This window comes from Muscardinus avellanarius, assembly GCF_963383645.1.
Source record: "Muscardinus avellanarius genome assembly, chromosome: 4".
NCBI classification, from domain to species: Eukaryota; Metazoa; Chordata; class Mammalia; order Rodentia; family Gliridae; genus Muscardinus; species Muscardinus avellanarius.
The window spans coordinates 81,456,412-81,480,504 of record NC_137789.1 but is presented as its reverse complement, the minus strand read 5'-3'; the positions used below and the strand labels follow the sequence as shown (position 1 = coordinate 81,480,504).

Genomic DNA, 24,093 nt, shown 5'->3' with positions numbered 1-24,093 from the left:
TGAAAAACACGAGAGAGGTCCGGTACACGTGGCATGTAAAGTTTTAATGGCACGGCTCTCCCGGGGATCAGGGCGAGGCACCGTGGGGCCCGCGCACCTGTCCGAAGCTAGAGGACGCGGGCTCTCCTTTTAAAGGCATGCATCTCGCGAGATGGGGGTTTTACTCGTGGGAACGCCCAATTCTCGCAGGGGGGTTTCAGCCCCTCCCTTGCCCTGCAGAGGTCATGTGACACAAAGTCACATGAGTGCAGGACCCAACTTAACACTTGGGAGGCTGAGATTGGAGAATCACATATTCAGGGTCAGCTTCAGCAATTTAGCAAAATCCTGTTTCAAAATAAAAAATAAAATAGGCCTAGGGATGTAGGTCGGTGGTCAGATGGCTCTGGGTTCAACCTTTAGTACCCAAAACAAACAAAAACAAAGTTGAAGACTAATACTACCTAATTTCAAAACTTACTGAGGAGATAGAAAGGAAATAGGCAGATAGGGAAAAGGCCTTGGTAGAAAAAAGTTAATTTCCTGAGTTTCCTGAGGGGCGACAAATGCCTGAAATTCCAAAGGCTCAGGAGATAAGAAGGCCAGAGCTTCACAAAGCCATCCTGAGTTTCCTAATCAACAAACCTACCAAGCAAGTCTGGCATTCCTGAAAGGAGACCCTTCAAAGAACTTGCAAATGTCCTATGCAAATTCTCCTTGGAGTCACCACAACCACAAACGGACTTGCAAGCAGTCAGGCATCAACCAGTCAGATGGCAAAAGTGGGGACTTCCCGCTCGGGACCCCCTCCCCTTTTGGGGAGCTGTTCTCCCTCTTTCTCTCTCTCTCTCTCTCTCTCTCTCTCTCTCTCTCTCTCTCTCTCTCTCGCAGGTCGTGTTGGCCCTGAGAGAAGGCAGAGTGCATCTGAGGGCACATGGCTCAGGCGACTCTCGAGTAGTGACCTGAAGGCCTCTGCTGGACATCAAGGCTGGCCAGGCCCCTAGGGGTGACCTGTACCTCTTTTCTGGCAGATCGCGTGGACTCTGGGAGAAAGTAGTTTGCAACTGATGGGCACTTGGCTCGGGCGACACTCGGGTAGTGACCCTGAAGGCAGCTACTTTCTCGCAAGAAACCCCCGTTTCATTACTACAAAACTAATCAAAATAGTATGACTATGTCATAAGAATATATAGACCCATGAATAGAATAAATAAATAAAGCCTTGCATATACTGTTACAGATTGAGAGAATATGGTTTGAAGAAACTGTTTCCCGGGAACCCCTGCTAGGGTCCCAGACACACTTTCCCCCAACTCATAACAAAAACCCAAAACGACCCCAAACAGAAGAAATACCGTGGATTCTTGTCCTAAGCTAAGAATAAATATGCATAGCTTGGACCGTTGCTGAAGATTTAAAGAAGTTTATTAAAAGATGGAAATACAGAAAATAGAAATACAGCCCCATGCCAAAATGGCATAGGGGTGTGACTCAAAATGAATACACCAAAGGGATTACACGTGGACTCGGCCTTTTATACCCATGACCTCCATCTTGTTTGCGTGACTCTGACATACCGTCCCTGTAAGGTACCTCCCCTTAACCCTGTAAGGTACCTCCCCCAACCAGGTGTGGCAAGGCGGCTCCTTTCCGTGAAGGGCAAGGTCAAACCCTGCCCTATCCTCCCTAGATCATCATGTAAATCTCTTTAGAAAGTAGAAGTCCTAGCTCTCCTCTATTGACTTGGTAATTATTTTGAGCTAGGTTAATTTACATTGGAATAGCTGCCTATCTTAGGCAGAGGTCAAGTCCTTGCACAGATCTACCCCTCACCCATGTCTGCCGCCATTTTGATACAACTATTTTTGAAATAACAATCATCTTCTTTTGAAATATATTAATAATCAGAGCTTTCCCAAATCTTCCTAGGCTGTTCCCAATACTGATACATATACGGCCAATTTATTTTGAACAAGAGTCCCAAGACCATTCAGTGTGGAAAGACTATCCTTACAACAAATGGTGCTGAGAAACTGAAACCTGCAAAAGAATGAAATTGAACTAGCTCTACCTTACATCATATACTAAAACGAATCCTAAACCTAGGAAAAACTATAAAGGAAAAAGATAGAAGAGAATCTCTGCATTTCACAATGAATCCTGGATGCAGCATCAAAAGCACCGGCAAGGAGGAGGGGTGGAGAGCTGGAGTTGTTAAATTGGATCTAATAAAGATTCTTTTAAAATTTGCATACCAAAGGACTATATTAAGAAAGCAAAGCTGGGTGTGGTGGCACAGTTTGCAATCCCAGTGCCTGGAAGGCTGAGACAGGAGGATCGTAGGTTTGTGGCTAGTCTCTGCTACTTAGTGAGGCCCTGTTTCAAAAATAAAGAATAAAAAATAGGGCTGAAGGTGTAGCTTGAAAAATAGGGCTTGAAGGTGAGATAATATGTCCCTGGGTTCAATCACCAGTACTGAAATAAAATAAAAAGAAAACCCACAAAAAAGGAGAAAAGATTTGCGAATCACATCTGCTAAGAGATTAATTTCAGCCCGGTGCGGTGGCGCACACTTGTAATCCCCGCGCTTGGGAGGCGAAGACAGGAGGATCGCACAGGTTTGAAGTCAGCTGCACTAGCTTAAGAGACCCTGTTTCCAAATAAAAAGTATAAAATAGTCTGGGAGTGTAGCCCAGAGGTAGTAGGGTTTCCAGGAACCCCAGTACCACCGAGAGAGAGAGAGAGAGAGAGAGAGAGAGAGAGAGAGAGAGAGAGAGAGACAGAGAGACAGAGAGATTGAGATTAATTTCTAGAATCTGGTTAAGAACTCTGAAAACTCAACATAACAAAGAGCAAAATTCAAAGACAGACAAAGGACTTGAACAATATCTCCCCAAAGAAGATATACAAATGGTCATCAAGCCCATGAAAAGATGCTCAACACTAGTCATTAGGGAAATGGAAATCTAAACCACAGTAAGATACCACTTTACCACTAGTCATAGGATGGCTATTAACAAAAATATTGAGAATAGCAAGTTTTAGTAAGGATGTAGATAAACTGGAACCCTCCTGCATTACTGGTGGGAATGTAAAATGGTTGCATCTCTGTTGAAATAGGGGTCCATTTTATAGATTAATTATGAGGTTATGAGGTTGCAGCTCAGCTAGCAGGTGGCTTACTTTAGAATTGACATTTCTCTCTTTGTGTCTCCCTCTTAACAATGTATTCTTATCATCTTATTGACTGAAGTGATAAATTGGGTCCTGCACTCATGTGACTTTGTGTCACATGACCTCTTCAGGGCAAGGGAGGGGCCGAAAACCCCTCGAGAATTGGGCGTTCCCGCGAGTAAAACCCCCATCTTGCGAGATGCATAACTTAAAAAGGAGAGCCCGAGTCCTCTAGCTTTGGACAGGCGCGCGGGCCCGGGCCCCACGGTGCCTCGCCCTAATCCCCCGGGAGAGCTGTGCCATTAAAACTTTACATGCCACGTGTACCGGACCTCTCTCGTGTTTTTCACACTCCACCATACTCACATTATTTTTTATTTTACTCGCATAATTTTTTATTTTACTTAACATGAAGGAAGAACTTTTGCAACTGGATTTATATTTTCTTTGTGTGAGTGGAGCAAGGAGGGCACTCAGGATTGAATCCAAGGGTATTCTACCTCTGAGATACTTCCTCAGCCTTCAAAAACAAAAAACAAAACAACAACAGGGTCTGATTAAGTTGCTGATAGTCTCTGATTTTGCTGAGGCTGTCTTTGAACCTGTGATCCCCACCTGTCTCAGCTTCCCAAGTACTAGAATTATATACACAAGCCACCAGACCCACCTATAATTGTGTTTTCTGATGAACACATCTTTAGCTTAATCCTTAGAATTCTAAGCTTTATAAACTCCATTCTTTTCTTCTGAATTTTAGAAAAATTAGCTATTTTACTAAAATAGCTAATCCTTATTCACTGATTTTCCTATTTGCTAGCAAATCAATACAACTTCTTTTTCCTCTGGCCTCTCAGACAAGAACTGAGATTTCAATACAGTACCTCTTCAAAAAGTTAAACATAAAGTAGCATATGATCCAGAAGTCTCACTTCTGCATTTATATCCAGAAGAAACAAAAGCAGAGACCCAAATACAGCAATGTTCACAGCAATGTTATTCACAATGTTCAAAAGCTGAAAAAAAAACCCAATGTCCTTTGTATGCATACACATACAACAAAATATTTTTCCACCATAAAAATGAAATTCGGTTACATGCTACAATATAGATGAACTTTGGAAACATTTTGTGATGTAGATTTTAAAAAGAATATGTAGCCAGACGTGGTGGCACACGTTTGTAATCCCAGTATTTGGGAGGCTGAGACAGGAGGATCCTGTCTCAAAGACAGCCTCAACTACTACTTATTGAGGCCCTTTGCAATTCAGTGAGACCCTGCTTCAAAATAAAGAAAAAAAGGGAGGGGGGCTTGGAGTGTAGCTTGGAGGTAGCAAACCCCTGGGTTCCATCCCCAGTACCAAAAAAAAAAAAAAAAATATGTATACATATATCTGTTTATATATTTTTGTTTCCAATTCCTGCCTGGCACAGAGTTCCTAAAACAGAATTTCTAATTTCTTAAGCAATATATGTTAATGAGATGGTTCATAGCAGGGAGTCACTATTTGGCTTCAAGATGGTGGTAGGTTAGCAAAAAAAAAAAAAAAGCAGTTATATGATTATAGGACTGGAGCTTTCAGGCCCTACCCCTGACCTCAGTTGGTTGAGAGGGTTTTAAGAGATTGAGTTCAATCACTAATGGTACATGAGTTAATGGCTGAATGAATCATGACACAATGAGGTGTGAGGAGCTTGATGTTAGAGAGCTTGAGGCAGTGTTAGAAGGAAGGACACGGGCCAGGTGTAGTAGCGCATACTTGTAATCCCAGCATTCCAGAGGTGGAGATTGGAGAATCGCAATTCGCAGACAGCCTCAGCTACTTTAGTGAGGCCCTTGCAAATTAGTGAGACCTTTTCAAAAATAAAAAAAAGACTAAAAAATAGGTTTGAGGATGTAGCTTGGGTGTACAATGCCCCTGGGCTCCATCCCCAGTAACACACACACACACACACACACACACACACACACACGGGAGGACACGGTCACACGGTCACTCTTCCCCAGCATCCTGTACCTTGCTCTCTTCTGATTGTACCTGAGTTGTGCTTTTATAATAAAACTTGGGTAGCACTTTCTTGAGTTCTGTGAGTTGTTCTAGTGAATTATGAACTTGAGGGAGGCTCATGGAAACCCTCGAACTGGCTATTAGCCAGGATGAAGTAGAGGTAGCCTGGGGCCCAAATGTTGCCATCTGAAGTGGCAGCAGTCTTGGGGGACTTACCCTGTTGGGTCTGTGCTAAAACCCAGGAGTTGGTATCATAACTGAATTGAATTTGCAGGCCACCCAGGTTGTAATGGAGAAGTGGTATGGAATAATGTATTTGGTGTCAGAAAAAAATACCAAACAACAATGCTAAGTAAAATAAGCTAGACACAAAGGGACAAATGGTGGTTATCTCCACTTATATGAGCTACTCAGGGAAGGGGTGATGAGGTGCCCAGTGAGGGGGTCCATTTTATACCTGAGCATAAGCTGCAAACCAACAGGTGGCTTATTTTAAAACTGATATGTGTTTTTCTTTTTCTTCTCTCCTCTTACCAGTGACTCTTTACTGACTGATGAACTATAGATGAAAAACTGTTAGAAGATGTAGAGATGAAGAACTGTTAGAAGTGGGGCTGAGAAACTTATCATCATGACACCATTTGGACATGGATTGTTTTCTGATAAATACCTGGGGCTTAGTCCTTGGAGTTCCAAAGCTTTATAAATGAGATTCTCCCCTTTGGGGGAAGGGAAGGGAATCATATTTCTGAATACAAGCTCACTATTTTCTCCATTTGCTAACAAACCAATAGAACTTCTTTTTCTCCCTCCCTCCGTCCCTCTCTCCCTCCCTCCTTCCCTCCCGCCCTCTTTCTTGTTTTTCTTAAAGCCCTGTCTTGATTTTTCAATCTGGTAGTCAAGGCAAGAGCCAAGATTTTGGACAGAAAGTAGAACAAAAGTTACCAGAGGGAGAAATGGAAGAGTTACTATTTGATAGGTAGAGTCTGTTTAGAATAATGAAAAAGCTCCAAAATGGATTAGTGGTGTTGGTCTCACACACAGTGAATCATACACTTAAAAGGGGTTAAAATGGTAACTTTGAGCCGGGTGTGTTGGTGCATGCTTGTAATTCCAGTACTTGGAAAGCTCAGACAGGAGATCACAGGTTCCTGGGCAGCCTCAGCAATTTAGCAAGACCTTCAGCAACTCAGCAAGACCCTGTTTTAAAATAAAAAATAAAATAGGGCTGGGGAGTAGGGTGTGGTGGCAATGCTTATAACCCCAGTTCTTGGGAGGCTCAAGACAGGAGGATTGCAACTTCATAGCCAGACTCAGCACTTTTAGTGAGACCCTGTTTCACCAAGTATGACCCTGTTTCACTAAAATAAAATAATAAAATTGGGCTGGGGATGTAGCTTGAAGGTAGAACACCCCTGGGTTCCATCCCCAGTACCATACACACACACACACACACACACACACACACACACACACACACACACATATATATGTAAAAAATCGGGGCATAACATATATTGCTAGGGGTATAACTCAGAGGTGGAATGCCTTGTGTTCAATCCCCATCCCCAATACCAAAAAGAAAAAAGAGAGAGAGGGAAGGAGAGAGAAAACTTTTAGGTTGAGTGCCGAGACAAACCAGGCTGGACGAGGATTGGAGAGCAAAATATTATTATAACATCTGCCAACAGATGGACTTAGGACAAAATGGCATCAGCCCCAAAAGATGGGGTACGAGTACCATTTATAGGAGAGGAAGCTGACATAGCCTGCCAAGTTCTGGCAAGCATGGAAGCTGGGTTTGAGAAGCCAAAGGGGGTTGGTTTGGGTCACTGGTTATCTTTAGCACATCACAGCCCCTGCAGAGAAACTGGAGAAAACAAAGGGCAACTGCCACCTAGAGGGAGGCGCCTGGAGGAAGGGATCAGAGTTGCTGCAACCAGTTATTATGATCAGATAATATCAGCCTATAGTAACTTTGATGTAATATATATTTTATAATAAAAATAATAAGTATTTTTAAAATAACCACATACAAATATAAGAATATCTCACTATTTCAGGGATTTTAAGTGCTATAAGCTTCACATAAGGATCGCATGACTTAGAAGTATAACATTTTGAATACAAGATGAATCCCTTGTATCCAACCTAAAAAGCTCTTCCTTACAGACTACCAACTAATAAACACAAGAGTCAGAACAATCACACTCTTGGACTTCCAAGGTAATAATTTATTCAGGCAAAAATTAATTCAAAGGATGCTAAAACCAGTGAGTGAAAAGCTGGTACGGATCAAATATAAGAAGTCTCAGAGTATCCAAAATCTTGCTCATTACAAAGGGGAAAACAATAACTTTCAGGGAAGAAACTGGTGCGAGCCATTTTAATCAGCTAATCAAATTATCACCACTATGAATGACACAAACCAGCATGTGCCTCCTGAGTCAATTTACTGGAGGAATCCACGATGTTATTCATGCTGTCTTTTTGGAATAATATATGACTTAAGTCAAATCTTAAAGTTTCAAGCCAAAGTCAAACTGAGAGCTTATCTACGAAATCCCTCCTTTCCAAAAATCTTATCATTAACAACTGATTCTCTCCAGATTAAAGAAGACCAAAAAGAAAAACTAAGTGCAATGTGTGATCATGCTATGAATAATGATCAAGAAGAAAAACTGGATCAAGAAGAAATATTGAACTTAAAATATGGTCTGTAGATTATACTTAGAACAATAAACAATTTCCTGGTATTGATCATTATTCTGTGAATCTGCAAATGAATGACTTCCCAGGCAAGAGAGCAATAAGAGAAATGTTAAATGTGATGTAACCATCAGATGACTCAGGAGAAAGAAATTTATAGATATGAGGAGAGAGGAAAAGGAGTAGAGAAAGAGAATAAAACAAAAGTGGCATTAACAATTGGTGAACCTGGATGGAGAATACTCGGGGGATAACTTTGCTCCATTAATGCAAAATTATAAATATGACAATGTTTCAAAGTGAAAGTGTTTTAAAAAGGGTAAGAAAAATTTCCCCTAAAAGTTCTCTAAATTCATGTTTCTGGAAAAAGTCCTTTCATGCCAGTATCAGGATCCAACTGTGAGCACTGCCTAAAAATGCATCCAGCCCAAATGGACTTCCACCCCATTACTATTTATACTTTCATATTCGGTCATATTCCTTAACTCATATATGGGATTAAAATTATCAATCTAGATAGGAAGCCCACCTGATAGTTTATGTATCAAGTAACAAAAAATTTCTCAGTAAAAATAATAAAATGTAGACTGCAAAAATAATATCTTTTGCCACATTAGCAACAAATGAAGTTCATACTTCAGTCTTTAAAATTCACCTGTTTCCTCAAAACAGATTTTTCATTTACTTTATGATCAGTTACTCATCTACTCTTGAAATATTTATCAATTTTGAATAAGTGTTGTTTACTATTGTAGGGTCTAAAAAGACAAAATAGTGAATTGACTTCACTGAAATTTAAATTTAACTACATTTATAGCATTGGGAAGTAAGGTTTATTCATTGTGGTAAAGATAAAGGAAATTATTATTGATAAGAAATGTGTAAAGTCAAACAAAAATTTCACCTTAAAATAAGAAATTGTCACATGCAATTTCACAGGAAATATTGCAATTGCACTTTACTTTTATTTTTACATTGTTTAATTTTACATATTTTTATACACATCATAAATATCCATTTGTAATACAAAATTTGTACAAAACCCAATTAACATTAAAAAGGGGGAGGAAAGAGGTACTGCATTTGATTTCAGGTACTCTTCTGTTTAAAAACCTTTTGAAATTGATTTTTTTAAAGAGACAACCAATCAACAGCCATTAGCTTTTCAGAAGGCTTTGTGTACACAGAAACTCATCATTCAAGTATATTTTTATTGAAACAATAAACTATTTGAATGGTTACAAAGTCAAACTAAATGAGCCATGATATTGAGCAGAAGCAGTTTTTCCTTTAGTTCTACTTTATTTAGCTCACATTCAGCTTCTAACACAAAATCCAGAGCATAACAGCGATTTTCACTTTTTGGTTTTTTTGCGGATCTGGGGATGGAACCCAGGGGCATTTGACCTCCGTCCAGGCTTATCCCCTGCCTTATTTTTTATTCTTTATTTTGAAACCAGGTCTCACTGAGTTGCAGAGGGCCTCACTAAGTAGCTGAGGCTCTCCAGGAAACGTGATCCTCCGGTCTCAGCCTCCCGAATGCTGGGATTACAAGCGTGCACCACCACGCCCGGCTTCATTTTTGCACTATTAAATGCCATACTACTGGGCTGACAATGTACCCTATATTGTTTGTTTATAAAGAAAGAATATAATAAATACTAAAGATAATCATTAGAAGTTGTGTTTTTCCTCATCTCTTTTTTTTTCAATTTGAAAACAGTACATTTCTTTCTTTGTGCTTGGCAACTGGACATCATATCTAAAGAAATAATTTAAACATCTAATGGACAATATATATACAGAATTCCTAAAGAATTTTGATATTGTTTAACTCAGTTCAACAGTCATTAATCACATTAATTACAAAGAACTTAAAATAATGTTCTCCACCATAGTATTATATTTTAAAAAGTAATATGCTCAGGCAAAAAAATATTATATGACTTGCCCAAAATCATCAAGAAAATGAGGGAAAGATTTAAAAGCAGTATTTTCCTAACTTATACAACTGCACTATACCCTATCTTATACCCACTCTCAAAATTAGCTCAATAGAACAGATATAGAAATTAAGATACATTATTCATAAATGTTTGTTTTACCTCAACATCTGTTATTAAAAATTTAACTTCAAGAATCCATGTTTATCATATATTGGGAGTTTACAAATAAAATTTGCCCATTTTCTGAATCATTAAGCACGTACAAGCTACTGATTAAATTTGACACAACTGACTGCAAGACAAAATTGACACTATACATTTAGACAATTTCTAAGAAAGAGACTTATTAGCATGATTTTTAAAAATACTAGTTATAGGACCTATAAAACATAAGACAGTACCATAGTTGTAAAGGTATTAGTATACATGTGTTAAATCATCTTCTAGTTGACTTTTTGTTTCTTATGAAAACGTTCTAATAAAGCACTCATGATGTTTCCTGGTAACCTTTGGTGTTTATCAATCAAAGCTTGAACAGCATTCTTTGTCTAAAAAGAAAACAAAAAAGCTATTTTTATTTTTTTAATGTACTTTTATCGGGCCAGGTCCACACAACCTTCAAGGGCAATCCCACGCTCCACTCCCAACTCTCTCCCTCCACCATGCAAGTGGCGGCATTCCCCATGAGGCTTTCCAATTGGCTGAAACCCCAAAGCAATGAAGACATGGACATAAAGCTACAGTTGAACCTCAGGGGGAAGTACATCATCAATAAAAAGTAAGTGTTAGTGCCATAAGCCTGACATTCTGTGATGTCTGTTAGCACAGCATAACTTAGGAATGCTGAATGAAACCCCAGTTTCCTTATGTGTAAAACAGTAATAGAGCTTATATGAAGATTAAATCACCCTGTATATGGAGAAAAAGAGTAAAATTATTCCTGCAAATGAAATGATCTTATATGTAGAAAACTCTAAAGATTCCAGAGAAGACAGAACTAATAAGTTTGACAAAGTTGTGGGATATAAAATCAGCACTTGAAAACCAGTTGTCTCTATATACTAACAATGAACAATAAAAAAACAGAAATAGAAAATAAGAAAAAATCCCAATGAACAATAGAAAAGAAAATTAAGAAAACAATAGCATCAAAATGATAAAGTTATCTAGGAATATTTTTAACTGGACAGGAGAAAGATTTGGACATTAAAAACTACGAAACTTGCTAAAAAATTTTAAAGAAAACATAAAAAGTAGGAAGATCCATATTCATGAACTGGATGTCCATACTGCCCAGAGCACTCTACAGATTCAATATAATCCCTACCAAAGTCCCAGTGGCATTTTTAATACAAACAGAAAAAACTATAAAATTCATATAGAATTAGAAGGAATCCAGACTAGCCTAATCAATCTTGAAAAAGAAGAATAAAGCTACAGGAATCACAAATCCTTAGTTCAAAGGACACTATGAATGGTGTTCTTCTGGCATAAAGACAAACAGACCAACCAAATATGATAGAGCCTAGAGATAAAACCTCATGTATTATGGTTAAATGATCTTTACCCAAGTATCAACACCACACAGTGAAAACAGTGCAGGACCTTCAGCAATGGTCCTGGGAAAACTCAATACTCAAATGCAAAAAATAAAATGTGTATAAGAGAAACTGAACCTTATATACTAGATAATAAAAATTAAGTCAATGAATCAAATGCCTTCTCACAAAATTTGTAAATATAAAATATGAATGTACTTATCAGAGCTGAACTGCATGTTTTAAAATGGTTACTATGGTAAATTTATGTTTTCTACCACAATTTAAATTTTAAAAATAAATCAGACTACTATAGATACCAAAAACGACAATAGTCATAATCAAAATATATTCATTCTATTTTCTTATTAAGTAACATGGCACATGTTTTTTTGTAGTCTTTTATTATCAAAGTGTAATTGCAATACTGAATGGTCTTTTCTCATCCTCATTTTCCTTGATCTCTTTGTAAAAGCTATTACTGATCATTCTCACATTTTTAAAACCCTCACCAGTCAGGCATGGTAGTACACACCTGTGATCCCAGTACTTGGAAAGCTGAGACAGGAGAATCGTAAATTCAAGGGCAGCCTCTGCAATATAGCAAGACTGTCAGCAACTTAACAAGATCCTGTTTCAAAAAAAATAAAATAAAATTAGGCCAGGGTTTTGGCTTGGAGGTAGAATGCTCTTGGAGTATAATCCCCAGTAACACACACACACACACACACACACACACACACACACACACACACTCATACTAATTAATTACATAATTAGTTAACTGAAAACAAAACTCTGAGCCAGGCCTGGTGGCACATGCTTGTAATTCCATCAATTGTGAGGCTGAGACAGGAGGATCGCAGGTTCGCAGCCAACCTCAGCTACGTAGTGAGGCCCTCCGCAACTTAATGAGACTGTTTCAAAATAAAGAATAAAAAACAGGGACAGGGGTGTAGCTCAAAAGTAAAATGCCCCTGGGTTCAATCCCCAGTTCTGGAAAACAAAAACAAAACTAAAATCAAAACACACCTTTAGTCACTGACTTTTATCACACAAATTTACTTCTGCCAGTTCCCTTTGGTGTTCTCCTTCCTTGGCTTAGTCCTTAGGTGCTCTTCCTCCTGCCTTAAGTGCTCTTCAGTCTGCCTCTTTCTCTAGCTGACCTGCCTTGTCAAGCTCAAGATCACCTCAGAGCAAATGACTTCTGAGTCATCATCACCAACTGTGACTTCCTTCCCTAACTCCACACCAGTATTTCCAGACACCTGCACACAATAATATACTCCTAGATGCCCTGAAAGTGACTGTGAATTCTATCCCTGGCCTCCTGTCACTACAGGCCTGTAGCAACACCTTTCCCAACTTCTGCCCACAGTGAACATAAAAACATCTCTAGACATTGCCAAGCATGTGCTATGGGCAAAATGACAGGCTAAGAACCACTGACAGAGAACATGCTAGTAGAATACATATGTAAATGAATAATGACTTTTTGTGTGTGTGTGTGGTACTGGGGTTCCTGGAAACCCTTCTATTTCCGGGCTACACTCCCAGACCTATTTTTATATTTTTATTTGGAAAAAGGGTCTCTTAGCCAGCGCGGCTGGGTTTGAACCTGCGTGATACTCCTGTCTCCGCCTCCCAAGCGCGGGCATTACAAGAGTGCCCCATCACACACAGCGAATGATGACATTTTAAAAACAATAATTGAAAATGAAAATCTTTCAAAAGAAAGAAAAAATAATTTACCTTTTCAGCTAATTCTTCTGCTGTTATCTCTGGATCATATGGAATGGGATCACCTAAGTAGGTTCGTAACTTCACTGGAAACCCCCCATATATTGGAGCAAATGGATAGCGGAATTTTTCATAAAGCCACCTAAATAACCCTGTATAAAGAATATAAAATCATTTTTATTAGTTAAATGTTTTAAGCATATAATTATAAATATTCAAATTAATCATACAAGACTTAACAGAAAAGGTAGCACAAAGTATGACTCAGAAGCAATATTTTACTAAAGGATACAACAGAACAAATACAGTACAAATAGTACAATATATTTTTAAAGGATGAACTTTTACTTGATTGTAACAAAAGTATTGCACTAAATGCACAATATTAATAATAGGAAAAATTATAAGAGAGAAAATATATGAAAACTCCTTATAGTCTCTGCTCAATTTTTCCCATTAGTCTAAAAAGTATATTAATTTTCAAAAAGGCTTAAGATTTTTTAAAATATGCAAATCTAAAAGGACAAACCAAAATAAGGGTAAAGACTGCAACCAAAAACTGGGAGCTAGGTGGGCATGGTGGCTCACACTTGTAATCTCAGTACTGGGAAGCTGAGACAGGAGGGATTGCAGGATTGAAGACCGTTCTAGCAAGTAGTGAGATTCTCAACAACCTAGGAGACTGTATTTCAAAATAAAAAAATAAAATAAAGCTGGAGGTGTATCTCAGAGGTAGAATGTCCCTGGGTTCAATCCCTAGCACCATAGCACTCCAAAAAAGCTAAAAAGTCAAAATAAGTGACTTATGTAAATAAAAAATCAAGGAGGGAAAAAAAAGAGACATAAAATAAATGTATAGAAATACGTGATTACATGCATGGTAAACTGCACAAAGACTAAAAACTACTACTGTAAGTTAGGAAAAATAAAATACATTAAAGCAAGAATTAATAATACTAATGACCAAGAATGAAATTTTTAAAAATTAAATAAAAAGTAGCAAAAATAAAGCATAAACAGATGGACTAATAAAAAAACATAAACAGAAAGGACCCCATAAAAGGTAAGCCACTTGGACTAGATAGGCATATATCATATTAAAAGTTGAAAATAATGTTTACCTAATAAATATACAAAATACACCATCAGACCCAAAGTAACACTAAAAAAAAATCACGAGATACTAATTTTTGAGATATTGAGCTTTTAGGTTGACACACATTTAAAAAGCAGTAAAAATTTATTAAAATTTATATTTAAAGAAATAATTTCTGGTTTGACATTTAAATTATAAGGAAATAGGTTGAGAGAAAAAAAAGAATTCCACACCAAAAGTTAACTATCTTAGCAACCTGCATTCCATTTTTAAATTTTAAAAAACAAAGACTAAAACTAAAAAATCATAATGGAAAATCAAAATAAAATAGCAACCTGACGTACAAAAGAAAAAATACAACCAGGCATGGTGGTGAATGCTTGTAATCCCAGCATTTGGGAAGCTGAGACAGGAGGATCGTGATTCACAGACAGCCTCAGCTACTTAGTGAGGCCCTTTGCAACTCAGTGAGACCCTGTTTCAAAAGAAAGAATAAAAAATAGGGCTGGGTGTGTAACTCAGAAGTAGAATGCCCCTGGGTTCCATCCCCAGTACTGCAAAAAAAGAGAAAAAATAGCAATTCAGAACTCTCTAAAAAAGATGATGCATGTAGACAGAAACAATAATAATTATGATGGTGATAATAGTAAATAATAATAATAATAATAATAATAATAATAATAATAATAATAATAAACAACTAGGCATGGTAGTTCCTGTCTGTATTCCCAGTACTTGGGAGGCTGAGATGAATTACAGGTTCCAGTTCAGCCTCAGCTACTTATCAAGACTTTATTTCAAAATAAATAATAAAAATGGGCTGGAGGTGTAGCTTGGAGGTAGAATGCCCCCAGGTTCAATTCTCAGGACTCTCCTCCAAAAATAAATAGTGCTAGGAATATTAAATATAAGTCATTGAAAATGATATACAAGCCATAAAGAACAAAAGCAAAATTTCAAAATAAGAAAACATATTGCAAAGAAAAAACAAGTTCAATTTTTGTCATCTCTATAACTGGATTAAAAGTTTATTTTTAATCAGTAAATTAAAGGCAGATGAAATGAATAACAATGTAAATATATTATTCAAAAAATTTTAAAAAAAGAAATTACAAGCCAGGCATGGTGGCGCATGCTTGTAATCCCAGCATTTGGGAGGCTGAGACTGGAGGATCATGGTTTGCAGACAGCCTCAGCTACTTAGTGAGGCCCTCCGCAACTTAGTGAGACCCTGTTTCAAAATAAAGAATAAAGCTGGGCATGGTGGCGCACGCTTGTAATCCCTGCGCTTGGGAGGCTAAGACAGGAAGATTGCAGAGGTTCGAAGCCAGCCTCAGCTACTCAGCAAGCCAGGCTCTCAGCAATTTAGTGAGACCCTGTTTCCAAATAAAATATAAAATAGGTCTGGGAGTGTAGCTTGGAGGTAGAAAGCTTCTGGGTTCCACCCCTAGTACCACCAAAAAAAATAATAATTAAATTAAATTAAAATTTAAAAAAAAGAATAAAGAATTGGGCAGGGGGTGTAGCTCAGAGGTCAAATGCTTCTGGTTCCATCCCCCAGACCCGCAAAAAAAAAAAAAAAAAAAGAAAAAAGAAATTACAGCAATAAACCAAGGCAAATGACATCTCTTTTGAGATTAGGTTGCTCATTTTAGTTCTATATGTCGTGCCATCCACTTTTAAAACTAATTTCTTCATGTTTGAGTTTAAAAGATAGTATATAAATTTGTTCTAACCTTCATCAACATGAGCTAAGCACTTAAAATAAAAAAGGAGAGTGGTGGTATACCTCAGAGGGAGAATCTCCAGTTCTACAAAAAAAAATTTTTTTTAAATATAAAAAGCCCATTACAAATAAGCTTCAGCATGTTTATGCTACTCTTAACAAAAACGTAACATCTAAGAACTGCCATTACTTAGAACCAGTTATTTAGACTTTATATAGAAAAACATCTAAGTGATATATCCATTTTAAGGCGAATAATTCAATAGATGCCTACAGAATTCAAAAGCGCAAATATTTTAAATATTGCATTATGATTAAAAACCATATGAATCAGAACTTACTTGTTCCTCCAAGTGATCTAAATCCTTCTCGAATATTTTGTGTAAACATAGGAATAATGGGCTAAAGAAAAGAATTTGAATTAAAAAATAAATAAATCCATTCAATGTCTCCAGTGAGTCACTAAGACAAATTTTTGAGGGGTTGTTTGGAATTATCAAAATAAGATTACAAAAAACCATGTCACATTTGACTAGTGTGATTTATCAGAGTAAATTCATCTTAATCATCTGCAAAAAAAATAAATTGGAAACACTACCCTCCAGTGGTAATATATAATATTTCATTTACCAGTTTTCCTAATATCCCACACACATTCTTGAAACTCAAAATACAGATTACAGTAATCATTAATTTTCCTAAATAAATAAATGTGGTAAAATGGATTTAGGGGCTACTTAAAGAATGGTCATGGAAGTTAAGTTACAAGATAAAGATTTTCTCTAATAGAAAATTTATGTAAGTTTAAGTGGCATGTTTTGACAAGATACTGTCAGGGAATTTTTAAAACACCATATTTTGTGAACTTATTTAATTTAAAATGTTCAACATTGATAAAAAGCACAAGACTTGAAGAAAAGGAAAATAATATGTACTAAAGAACTCTGTAACATTAAATTTAAAGAATTTCTGCTAACACGTTCATAGTTTTTATTTTTCAAAAAATATCAGTGATTATGTAGTATTTTAATAACAAAAATATTAACTAAATACCATTAAATAATGAAATATCATGAAGTATCATAAGGAGGAAGTGCCACTATGAATACTGAAGTACATATAAATTGAATAGAATATTAAATATGCACAAAAACATGCCAAATTAAATGATTTCAGGACAGAACTGTGTGTGTGTGTGTGTGTGTGTGTGTGTGTGTGTGTGTGTGTGTACACTTACATATCTACTTACAGAACCTGATACTATACCCTGATATATATGCACATTCCTAATATAGAACTACTTGCTTCATGAGTAGGATGAGGTATTAAGGTAAGGTGACAGAGCTATTCAGCTCTGGAAAATGCTATGGACTGAAGGACAGAAAACACAAGTATAACTTTCTTCATAAAACTTATTATTACCTCACTTATAGCCAAATGATCAGTTATTGCATCTCTCTTACCAGAAGAAAGACACATAATATACTGCAAGGACACTGTTTTTGTTTTTTCACTGCTATAGCCCTAGCACCTAGTACAACACCTGGAATACATGAAGAGCTGAAGAAAGTAATGGGGAAACTAAAGAAGGAATGAATAAATAGAACAGAGAGACAATGCTTCTAATGAATCCATTTGTATTCTCTGAATGCAAAGGTCACAACTAAAGAGCAGCAGTCTAAAAATCATTTAGGAAGAGGAGAGAGGTCAGGTAAGAAAAGCAGGTGAAGAATTAAAATTTTGTGGAGTTAATACATGTGAAGATAAAGTACAGTGAATTCTTTTGGAAAATAAAGATTATGATCTTATCACCAGTAGTTTTATAAAACAAAGTGATGGCTGAAATCCCAATGTTTTAAATATGATTATAACATTACATCATATTTATATAATACATAAATTATATAAACATATATTATAAATTATATTTACAAAATGCCTTCAGAGTTGACAACTTAGAATGCCCAAGAAGGAAATAAAAAACCTCCCGGCTCCCAGATGCACCATTCTGCCTTCTTGATTAACACTGCTAGGCTGGGATATTCACTGACTATGACCCCAGAAGTCTATACTCAAATGTACACTTCATATAAACTATTAAGGTTCAACATTAGTCCTTAAATAGCTACCTCTCTAGAGAATGGACATTTCTAGAACGTGCTAAGTAGGAAAAAGCTGACCCTAGCAGGCTCAGTAATCTATGCTGTTGTCTGGATCTACAATTTCTAAATTTGCATTCAATTTTGCATCCTTTAAGCCATAAGCATTAGCCTATTACAACTTGATGGTGTAATTTAATTATTCAATCCTCTTCTTGTACATACATTATATACCAGGTAGTTGCCTAAGTAACCTAGAATTTAATTGTTTAGATATATACATGTGTTATGTGTGCAAGACAGAATGTGCATTTTTAACTGTTCCTGGAGAATCAGTATAGCATGGTCCAAACAGTCTTCTGCTATGAAAAATGTAGGACCTATCAGACAAGTAATTTACCACATCCATGCCTCACTTTCTTCATGTATGGAATGGGTCTAAATATTAACACCTATCCTTACCTTAAAGGATTTATGAATTGAAATATACAAGTAAACAATTTTACTCAAATAAAATATGTTATTTTTTAATATTACTTATTTTCCAATTACATGGGTGAAACTTCTTCCCCAACTTATTTAGATATTAGATTATTCACAAATGACATATATCAAAAGCTTGTCACTTTCAAATACCTTACATATTTACTACCAATGTTTTATGAACTTGATACAATCTAGATTTGTCTCTTAATTTCTGTTGGTATGCCACAATTCACTTTTTATGATTTACTTATTTTCTGTAGCATTGGGGATCAAAATCAGGGCCCTACACATACTAGTACTCTACCACTGAGCTATACCCTCAGCCCAGTATGTTGCAGTTTAAATGTAATCCTGCAACAACAGTCTTATATTTTTATCATGGCTATGAAAATTTTGTAAGGATTATTAAGGGATTTTCCAGATGGGATATTTGTGTCACTTAAAACTACGTACACATATTACTGGAAGATGTCCCTCACGTATCTGGAAGGCCCCTTTGACCTCAGATGTCCGCAGGCTCACTGTGAGATGCAGTCAGGGATGGCAACAGCATGTTGCCCCGAGTCCTGAACTGTGCTCTGCTCTGCTGCTGCCTTGCTGTGTGACCAGATCCCTTCCATCCCTCCATCTCTCTGTGCCTGAGTCTCCTCATCTGTAACATGGGAATAATTACATGTCAACTCCTTACATATAGGAGCACCAAGAAAAAGCCCTTCACAGGCCTACAAAATGTTGAGATAGCACAATATTGTTCAGGTTTATGCTATTTTGCAAATCCACAGCATTAACGATCTTTGTATTTAAACTCATAAAGGTTATTTCTTAAATTTTTTGAAATTGTATACAAAAATCTTAATTACCTAGATTCCTTAATCGCTTATCTAGAAACTCAAGGAATAGAAAAAGTTACTTTCTTTATATCATTTCTGTCTTCTGAGCAATATGTTGCTTTAAACTTTAAACTTGTGTGAAGAATTATAATTTCATGATAAATTTATGTAATTTCAAATCTATTTGTGGTATTTTACCTCAAGCTTATAAGGAGATAATTCTTTCAAAATATAAATTTAAAAAGTGAACCATATTTATATTTTAGTTTAATTAGGATTTTAGTTTTTATCATTGCTTTGTTAAACATTACATTGATTATCCTTAATTTCTGTACAGTCTAAGTTTTTGTTTTCAACATCAGTGCTTAACACTTTCTAGAAAATAAAGTGGGCTAAAAGTTAATTTTCTATAATGCTAACATTATTAACATAAAATTAAATTCAAAAGGCTCCTTTCCACTAGTGTTCAGTACTCTGTTTAGTAAAAAGTCAGTTAAAGGACTTCCGGGAAGATGGCGACCGAGAAAAGCGGGGCTTAAGAGCCCCACTAACAACCAATCTCCATTACCACAAAATCAGCGCCTTTCATAGCCAGAAAACACCATCACCAGAGAAACAAAAAAATCACCAGGCTCCAGAGAGAAAGCGGTCTGAGAACAGAGCTCAGAGCCACAGAGGAGATACACCGGCCTCACACCTGAGGACGCAGCAGCAGCGCCATATTGCCGGTGGCAGCGGCGAATTCACCAGACGGCTACAGCAAGCCGAGGTGAGCCGCTGAGGAACAGCCAGGCGGGATCTTTCGGCGCAGGAAGCATCTAAAGCTCCCAGTGGCTGAGCTCAGCACAAGCTGCAGGGACTCAGAGTGGAACTCAAAACCAGAGAAGAAAAAATACGCCAGCCTCACGGCCAAGGGCGTGGGCAGCGGCGCCATATTGCCACCAGCGGCAGCAGCAGTGAATTGACCGAGTCCAGTACAGCTACATCTGCGTACTCAAGAACAGTGAGTCAATTTGCGGGTCACAGAGGAGAAATCCCAGTACTGTACTCCCTGGGACTTGACCCAGTGGGGGAGTGGCAGTGGCAGAGATATCACGCCATAGGAGAACGTGCAACCTGGCACCCCCCATAGTCTAAAGCAGCCTCTATCGACTCCCTGGGTCGGAGACTCTGTGATACAACCCAGTAAAGGAGTAGTGGGGTCAGAGATACTACAGACTCGAGATCCAGAGCACCTTAAGCGAAGTCATAGTGACCCAAGGGAAGAACCCAGAGAAGGCACAAACTTCCGAAATCATGGGAAAGAGGAATAACACTGGAGCAATGAATGCCCACAACCCCACAACATCAGAACCCGATAAAACAGAAAATCAGAGATTTCTAGAAGATCAAATCAGGAAAATAACTGTAGAAATAATAGAGGTGCTTTGAAAAGAATTCAGAGAGAGCCAAAAAGAGATAAAGGATGCAATTAATGAAGTAAAGGCCTCAAAGTACAAACAACCGATTAGACCACATGGAGAATAGAATCTTGATCTTAGAAGAAGATCATTCAAAAATGAATGCATACTTTCTAAATTAGAAAAAAAAATCCGACAGCAGGAATCTGACATTGAAGAAATATGGGCCCATTTTAAGAGAGCTAACCTAAGAATAATTGGAATAGAGGAGGGAAAAGAAGGTGAAACCAAAGGGATAAGTAATATCTTCAAAGAAATAAGAGCAGAAAATTTTCCAAACATAGAGCAAGAGTTCGATACACAGGTCCAGGAAAGTTATAGAACTCCCTTTAGACAGGATCGGAGAATAGGATCCCCACGCCACATAATTGTCAAAATGACCAACGTGGAGGCCAAGCAGAGAATCTTAAAGGCAACAAAAACAAAGGGCCAAGTGACATTCAGAGGCAAACCAATTAGAATCACTCCAGACTTCTTCCAAACCAAGTCATGAGAGCCAGAAAGGCTTGGAGTAACATATTCCAAACACTGAAAGAAAACAACTTCTAGCCAAAAGTTTCCTACCCAGCAAAACTTTCTATTAAATTAGATGGAAAAATAAGAAGCTTCCATGACAAACAGAAACTGAAGGAATTTATGTCTTCAAAACCAGCGGTAGGGAAAATACTGAAAGAGATTAACTACAAAGAAGAAATAGGTAACACACACCAGAATCAGAGAAACAAGAGTTTCCATCCAACAGACAACTAAGATTGGTTATCTGTGGAGATTCATTATTTATGTTAGTCTTTTACCTATCTCTAAATTGTATTGTTTGCCTATATTGTTCTTAATTTTTAGGATGTCTAGTTGGAATATTAATATACCTTCAGATACAGCATTTGGAAATATTTTATCCAATTCTATTAGTAACTTTAAACTCTGTTCACATTGTCTTTGGATATAAAATATTTTTTTTATTTTTTAGGGAGTTTGTATACTCTTCTGCTGCCTGTGCCATTGAAATCATATCCAAGAAATCACTGCCAATTTCAATGTTGTGAGATTTTATGACCCAGATTTTCTTTTAAAAGTTTATAGTCTTAAGATTTATATTTAGGTCTTTTATCTATTTTGAGTTAATATTTGTATATGGGATTAGGTAAGGGTCCAATTTTATTCTTTTCCATGTAAGTATTATTTTTCAACAATATTTAGTTAAAAGATTATTATTTCCACCACCAAATGTTCGTGGAAACCTTGTCAAAAATAACTTGACAATATAGGGAAGAATTTAGGTCTAGGCTTTTATTTAACTCCAATGGTTTATATATCTGCCTTTAGAACAGTACTACACTGTTTCAATTATTGTAGCTTTATATGGTTTGAAATCAGAAAATTTATATCTTCTAGCTTTGTTCTTTTTCAAGATCATTTTGGGTATCTAGAGTCCATATTCCATATTAGGATAGATTTTTTTCTGAAAAATAAATATATAAATATATGATAGTTTCACCTAAAAAATATAGAAAAAAAATATTCTCTGGTAAGAAAGAAAGCAAAAAGAAATATTGAAATGTTATCTTTAAGTCATCAAAAGCTTGGTATCAGACAAATGAAACTGTTATGTGAAATTATCATTTTTAATTTTGGATAAATTGCTATAATACTAGATGTCAACCACTAAGCCAAGCATGGGAAGGAGGGATGGGGAGAGAATGGGGTGGGGATCAGGTGGGGGCTGACTAAGCGATGTGTGCATGTATGTCTACAAAAGTTTGTATCCCACTATGATGTATGAATACAGTGCACCAATAAAAAAAAAAAGAAAAAAAAAGTCAGTTAAATTCAACAAATGCTGAAAGCCTACTCAAAGCCGGTCACTATACTAAGAATTTGAATATAAAATCCTTGTTCTCAAGAAGCTTACATACAATGTACTCCAGGACGGTACTACTTATATTTTTGTGTTATTTAAACGCTTGGGCAAGCACATTCACTCATACTGGGACCCATGACTAAAGCACTATAGCAACAACTTCTAGGAGTTAGGTATACATATGTAGAGGGAAGAAAGGAGTTCAGTGCTTTTTCTGTAAACTTTGCAAATAAAACATTCATTCTTCTTCAACTATTATTCTTTGACCACAGTGAAGCAACCACAATCTTTCTTTATTAGTTAATAGTCCTTATTTATGTGCTAAGCAGTCAAGCTAAGGATAGAGACTGGTCTCTTTATGTGGCAGCAATGGGAACACAAAGAAGCCGTAGTGTAAAAATCACTGGCAGCAGGCTCTACTAATAGGGCTGGAAAAAAAGACCACCACCCTATCAAAGGTCTATAACATCGTTTTTTGAGAATCTACACTAAAAATAAACAGAAAACAAAAGAGAAACATTTCATTAGTAATGGACAGGTGTTTTACAGGATAAAATACAATATGGAGACCAAATTTCTAAGAAAAGCACAAATGGTACATTGTTCAGTCTGTAAATAAAATAATTACACCAAATCCCAAAACAATCCTTAATTTTACTGACAATTTAGGAAGTTTTAAAGAAATATCCATATTAAACAAATGTCTATTTTTGCTTTATGCTATTAGGCAGCTGATCACATTTGCTGCTTAATAATAGAAGTAACATATTTGAGTCTTGTTGCTATAAATGTTGGTCAGATAAAAAATTGTTACAAAACCAATCATGTTCTTGATATATACCAACTTATTCATATCAAATGTACCTTATCTAAAAATATATAGAAGTAGACTGACTGAGTATATTTATGAAAATATGTAACTGAAGGAATGATGAAATTATTTGCATAGAATTACAAATATAAAAAAGCTAGATTTAGCCGGGCATGGTGGCGCACGCCTGTCATCCCCATGCTTGGGAGGCTGAGATAGGAGGATCGCACAGGTTCTAAGCCAGCCTCAGCTACTTAGTGAGGCTCTCAGCAACTTAGTGAGCCCCGGTTTCCAAATAAAATAGGAAATAGGTCTTGGAGTATAGCCCGGAGATAGAAAGCCCCTGGGTTCCACCCCCAGTACCACAAATAAATAAATAAACAAATAAACAAATAAACAAATAAATAAATAAATAAATAAAATAGATGAATAAAATAAAAAAGCTAGATTTAGCCAGGCTAGGTGGCGCACACTTGTAATCCCCGCACTTGGAAGGTGGTGACAGGAGGATCGTGCAGGTTCAAAGCCAGCCCTGCTGTTTTAAGAGACTTAAGAGACTTTTATGTGACTTCTATCATTAAGCAGCAAATGTGATCAGCTGCCTAATAGCATAAAGCAAAAATAGACATTTGTTT

At 36.8% G+C, this 24,093-nt stretch overlaps 1 protein-coding gene across 2 annotated transcripts in view; it reads right to left on the bottom strand.

Moving 5' to 3' along the window:
• Nucleotides 1-10,257: 10,257 nt before the first annotated feature.
• The window catches only part of TMEM68 (transmembrane protein 68), a gene marked incomplete at both ends in the record, with an annotated part of 31,974 nt that continues 18,138 nt past the window's right edge, over nt 10,258-24,093 (bottom strand). The window contains 3 exons of one of the 2 annotated variants that reach the window (XM_080693547.1): nt 10,258-10,362; nt 13,105-13,244; nt 16,256-16,316. In XM_080693547.1, coding sequence (XP_080549673.1) covers nt 10,258-10,362; nt 13,105-13,244; nt 16,256-16,316 — 306 coding nt within the window. The remainder of the gene's footprint in view (nt 10,363-13,104; nt 13,245-16,255; nt 16,317-24,093) is intronic. The other variant, XM_080693548.1, reaches the window with a different exon arrangement.